This window comes from Orycteropus afer, unplaced genomic scaffold (assembly GCF_000298275.1).
Source record: "Orycteropus afer afer isolate SDZICR_OR568_19922 unplaced genomic scaffold, OryAfe1.0 scaffold00313, whole genome shotgun sequence".
NCBI classification, from domain to species: Eukaryota; Metazoa; Chordata; class Mammalia; order Tubulidentata; family Orycteropodidae; genus Orycteropus; species Orycteropus afer.
Genome location: NW_006921900.1, coordinates 4,149,507 through 4,155,538, shown reverse-complemented (window position 1 = coordinate 4,155,538; position 6,032 = coordinate 4,149,507). Strand labels below are relative to the sequence as shown.

General features: G+C 49.0%; 1 protein-coding gene across 1 annotated transcript in view; it reads right to left on the bottom strand.

The window, feature by feature from the left end:
* Window positions 1-6,032, bottom strand: part of TMEM266 (transmembrane protein 266) — a 107,489-nt gene that overhangs the window by 45,864 nt on the left and 55,593 nt on the right. Inside the window, exons 6-7 of the mRNA XM_007951853.2 lie at window positions 5,893-6,031; window positions 1,555-1,670 (exon numbers count right to left, since the gene is read on the bottom strand). Coding sequence (XP_007950044.1) covers window positions 1,555-1,670; window positions 5,893-6,031 — 255 coding nt within the window. The remainder of the gene's footprint in view (window positions 1-1,554; window positions 1,671-5,892; window position 6,032) is intronic.

Sequence of the window (6,032 nt, the reverse complement as noted above, 5' to 3'; positions counted from 1 at the left end):
GTTTCTCTTCAATTTGAGTGGTGCCACATCAGCAAATGGAGGTCTCGAAAGCTTTACCATAGGAGTAAGGCTGGGTTTACAAAGATGATGTAGCTCTTTCCCAGTCCTATTTTGAGAGCCTTCTAACCTAACCAGACTATTCATAAATTGTGCAGTAATGTATCAAATAGTGTTTCTTTGTTATTCATAATGTTTTCCCTGTCCAATTCTTTGAGAAATGGATGGCCTCCTCCTTCTTCGTAGTCTGTCTCAGTCTGTAAGCTGGGCTGATACCTGTGCACCATGTGCATTCCGCTGGGTTTGAAACACCAGTGGCTCAGCCTCAAAACTCACATCAACACGTCACCATGGTAGGACAGACAGACAAGTTTGTCTCCCTTTGCAGCCAGGGGTTGCTAGGGGTATAGATATAAGACCAGTGAAATAAATGAGGTTGACAAGACAGACAGATTGCAGCAGGCTTCGTGATAGGTAAGACTTCAGACCCTAGAACTCCCTTTGAGAGTATCTGAGCCCCAGCAATGGGGTAGGGGATGGAGAGGTATCTGTTCTTGCTGTGTTGACAGCCAGAAGGGCTCAGAGCCCATGCTGGATATGCACCCATGGGTGTTCTGTGTCAGGGCTAGTCTTGGAGTCCCTAGGGTAATGGGTATCACTCTGGCTCATGGAGCAATGGGCCATGTCCTTGTCCTCTTTCCAGAATCCAAGGGGTAGAATGTGAATGACTCACTACACATGGCATGTGGTCCATCCCCTTGCACACATTCCTACCATCTTGCTAGGACCTTTTGTGGCATTCCCACCTTGCTCACTGGATATTGGAACATTCCCTGCACTCCAGCCTGTGTGGAGCCAGCAAGAGCTAGCAAGAGCTAGCCTGGCTGCATGGTCTACCTGTCATCCCACTTCCTAAGTACCCCCTGTCCCCTATAGGAAGGGCTACCTCATGTTACAGATGAAGCAACTGAGGGCAGGAAGGTGGCATACTTGGTCCCAGGAGGGAGGGCAGCAGGGCTAGAACTTGAGTGCAGGCCTCTGGATTCCCAGACAGGCTTACTACCTGGCCTGGCTGCTTGCCCTCTTGGGTCTGCTGGGGACAGGCTCACAGGGCTCACTGCCTGTCCCTGAGTCTTTATCAGGGATCCTGGAGGGCAAAGAGCACTGCTAACACCCCTCTGGGGGCTGTGGGGATCTCAAGAGGTGACTGGTACACAGTGGCATATAGCAACCCTCTACAGATAGGAGTGGTCTTCTGCTTTGAAGACCATTTCTCTGAGAAGATGCTATGAACTGAGTTGGTGACTTGGCAGGCTCAGGTTGGGCAGCTGAATGATCACTGTAGTACAATGAAAAGAATTCTGGTGTGGGGGTCAGGGCCCAAGTCCAGCCCTGGCTGGGCTGTGTGTAAGCGACCTTAGAGACATGTCGTCCCCTTTCTGGGCCTCAGGTTCCCCAGGTGTCCCATGTGGAGCGCAAGCTGCTGTGGCATCCTGTGGCACATCACAAGTGTCCCCAGCAAGACCCTGGTCAGAGCTAAAAGTGGTAGTTTGTTACCCCTTGCTCCTGACAGATCTGTGTCAGTCTCTCCAGCTGCTCATCTTGGATGACCTTGGCCTTCTCATACTGCTGGACGACCATCTCCATCTCCACCTTCACCGGCAGGACGTAAGCTAGAAGACAGAGAGAGAGAGAGCTCCGTGAAGGATGCAGCAGTGGCAGGCTTGGGCTGCGGAGAGACTGGCCCCAGCCTTCAGTCAGCAGCAGGTCTGAGGTCTAGACTTGGTTCCCTGAGGATGTGAGGAGAAAATCCCCAGGTACCCAACAGCCTCCAGAAGGTACAAGAAAGCTAGAACCATAACTCACTGTGGGAGAGAGTGCTAGATGACCCCCAATATCTCTTTTCCTCCATCCTAACAGAACTCTCACTTTTTGGCTGTGCACATGGCTGCTGGGAATAAAGACTACATTTTTGAGCCTGCTTTGCAGCCAGGGGTTGCCAGAAGGGCACATTCGTTCTGGAGAAAGGGATGCAAGGGGAGGTGGATGCAGTAGGTACTGGAAGCTCTCCTTAAAAGGCATCCTGGGTTGGTGATGATGTGGAGATATGGGAATCCTCCCACACTGCTGCTGGGGATATAAAATGGTATATAGCTGCATTGCAAAATAGTTTGGTAGTTCTTTAAAATATTAAAGAATGACCACATGCTGCAGCAATTCCACTGCTAGGTGGTAATGACAAGTGAAAATATATGTCCACAGAAAAACTTACATGAAGGTTCATAACAGCATTGTTCACAATAGCGCCAAAGGAGAAACAACACAAAAGCCCATAAACTGACAAATGGATAAACAACTGTGACATATTTCTACAATGGAATTCAGCAATTCCAAAGGAATGAAGTTCTGATACAAGCTACAATGTGGGTAAACCTTCACAAAACTATAAGTGAAAGAAGCCAGTCACAGAAGACAATATAGAGATGATTCCATTTATATGAGATTCCAGAATAGGCATATCCATAGAGACAGAAAGTAGAGTAGTGGTTGCCTAGGGCTGTGGGATGGGGAATGGGGAGTTACTGTTAATGGGTACAGGTACTTTTTAGGGGGTGATGAAAAGGCTTTAAACAGATTTTGGTGATGATTGCACAACTCTGTGAATATATGAAAAATCACTGAACTATATACTTTAAATAAAGGGGCTCTGATGGCATAGTGGGTAAGGCATTTGCTGCAAACCAGAAGGTCAGTGGTTCAAACCCACCAGCTGCTCCATGGGAGGAAGATGACGTAATCTACTTCCATAAAGATTTAGACCTTTGTGAACCCAATGGGAGTTCTGTGAGTCAGAACTGACTTAATGGCAGTGGGTTTGGTTTATATACTTTAAATGGGTGAATTTCATGATATATGAAGTATATATTTCAATAAAGATGTTTTTAAAAAGACAGTTGAGGCCTTTCCTTTGCCTCTATATTTTCCTCTTCCCTTCTTCCTTTTGCTGGCTGAAATGAGATGTGAGAGCTGTCACTCAAACAGCCATCTTGGATCATGAGGCGACTTTAGAAAGGCTATGTGCAGCAGAGCAACAAAACAGAAGAAGCCTGGCTTTTGACTACAGGGAGTACCACACTAGCCCTGGACTGCCTACCTGCAGACTTTCATGAGAGAAATAGGCTTCTATTTATTGAAGTCACTGTCATTCTGGGTCTCTGTTACTCACCGAAGATCCTATTTGTAACTGATATACACACTGAGACCCAGAGCAGAAAGCCTGGACTCTGTGGTTCTGAGGATCCTATGATCTCCCAACTAGTGGCACCTTCATGGACCCTCCTCTGAGTACTTCTCTAGGCTTTGGACTTCTGGGCTCCTTGGAAGTCTTAGTGTCAACCTCTGACTTTAACCTGGCCTCTGTCCTTCACACTCTTCTTGTGCCTCTCAGAACTCAGCCCTTTCTGTACTTCTCAGAAACTTTGGTCACATGCTTCTCTTGATACTGCCTTCTTGAGCCCTACTTGTCTCTGCTCTCCAAGCCCTCTTTCCACTCAAGCCTTCCAACATCCAGATGTTCTCTAGCTGCTGCAGAGGTCACGCAGAGAAGAGAAATCAGGATTTTTCTGTTTGCTTCCAGACTTAAGGACAGCCCACATGTCCCTGAGACCAGAGGCTGCCCTAAGCTGCTGTTGCCTCCTCAGATCTCTGCTGAAACCGGTTCACATCCTGGGTAAGAGTAGCAAATTAACACCCACACAGTCCACCCAGCACATCTCTAGCGTCAGGCTCCCAGTGGCACAGAAATGCTGATGTGTCAGGAAAAGGGAAGAGCATTCACAATGGGGGTTGTTGAGATTCATTTCTGTGAGGATGTCTGGCTGTGCACAGCTGGCAGAGGAAACCCAGAAGATGCTGTTCTTACCCCAAGGGGAACAGATGTTCTTATGGACAGAGCCAAGAGCAGGGCCCCAAACAGTGAGAGAGAGGAGGGGAACAGCTGCAAGAGCACTGGGGAGGGGAGAGTTTGCTGTAATCCTCATTCCTCCTGGTCTCAGTTTCCTTACCTTTCAAATAAGGGAGATGGACTAGGTGACCTCTCAGAGCTTTCCCCAGCTTGGGCATTCCAAAGTTGAATCCAACTGTATTCTAGTTTGATACAGACTCTGGATTAGGGGATCCCTGATGAGACACCAGGGTGGAAAACAGGACCAAACCCCATAGTGTTCACAGGGTGGGATGTAGGGGTAGGGACTGGGGAGAGGGGCTCGGCTCAGGGTGAGAGACTCTGGAGCCCATCCTTCCTACCTTACACCAATCAGGCCAATGCTATTGGGGGTCTTCTCATAGCCACAATGTCTACCAGTTGCAATCAAAATTCAGGGCTGGGAGGAACAATTCAGAAAATGAGGGTGAGAATGGTTGCACAACTTGAAGAATGTAATTAATGTCATGAAATTGTACATACAGAGATTGTTGAGTTGGTATATGTGTTGCTGTTGAAAAAGTTTTGAAAAAAAAAAAAATCAGGGCTGGAAAAGTCCCTAGAAGTCTGTTCTATTGGTTTAAAACCTGTGCTCCAGAAAGTTTAGAGGTTCCTTAGAGGTGCCTTGAGGAATCAGGAGGAAGGCAAGGAGGTAGGGTCTGGCCACCTCTCCTTCAAGTCAGTGAAGCTACACTTTCAATCTATTCCACACGCTGGGCATCTGCTTAAGGATTTTGCTGCTAGAAAGAAAAAGCCAAAGTTTGGGAGTCATTAGTCTATAACCTCTTTGTCATGTCTGGCCCCTCTACATGACCACTTGGTCTCTGGCCACCCACATTCTAGGAGGGGAGCCCACCTTTGGGGAGGTGGCTCAGCCTATGTGCAGTGGCTCTGTGCCTAGTCCTCCTGTGGCTGAGATGAGGTGGGCCTTCCTGCCATGCCCTCAGTGGTCCAAGGAGCCCAATGACTTGCTTCTTCCTCCTCTCATGAGATGACTTCAGGGACCTATTGAAGATGAATATGCCCCCTCCTCAAGTCCCTGCCCTCTAGACCACTCCATCCTAGTACCCTGCACTGCTCTTCAGGGATGAGGTTTGCAGTCCACTCCCCTCCCAGGCTTCCTCCTCTGGGGCACACACTCTGGTTTGTCACCACCTTCTGGAATTATATGAACATCCCAGGTCAGGGCACAGCTCTCTAGGTAACAATGGCTCAGTGAGGAAGGCTGTCCTCTGATGGTAGCCAAGGATAAAGCAAAGAGCAGATCAGGCATTTTATGGGAGTGGAGACCCAGAGATAGGACTAGATGTCACTAAAGGTGCTTGAAGCATGGCCAGAAACCCAATCAAGCCAGCAGCTCCCACAGAAACATCCCCCAGTTGTTTGTAGGTACACGCTTGGGGGAGATTCAGCTTGTCTTTTGTGAACATAAAGTGGGACAGACCCTGCAGGTCTTGACCAGACAACCTGGACAAAGCCCATGGTGAGTCTGCAGGTCTCTGTAGGGTGAGGGCGGTCCATGGTTGGTGTGCATTAAGACCCCTGTAACATAAAAAGTTGGTTTTTCCAGAACTGCAGCCCTGCCATAAGCTCACATGGGAAGAATAGGCCACCCAGGCACACAATGAACAGTTATGTCAGAATGAACATGTGATCTCCAATGGGCAGTGGGGAGCCCCAGTGTTGGCATGTGATAACTGAGCAGTGTGTGAGTGGCTCCTGAATATAGGACACCTAGGGAGCAAGGACAGGCCTGGTTCTCTCTGAGGTAGCAGTCCCCAGCCTTACCCTTGATGCTGCTGGGGCGCACACCCACCTCACACAGCCTTTCCCTTCTCTTAGGTGAGAGCTCTGGTGTCTGGAGAGCTCCCTACAGCCCTGCCAGCCCCATTGACCCCTAACAGACAACTCACCATCGATGACTCTCTTCACTCGCCAGATCCGGAGCATGATGATGAGGCTGATGGCATCCCAGGGGCTCCTGGGCCCATTGGCCACAGTGGAGGCCACCATTGGGGCCAAGGACAGGATGATCACAGCCCCGTCAAACACC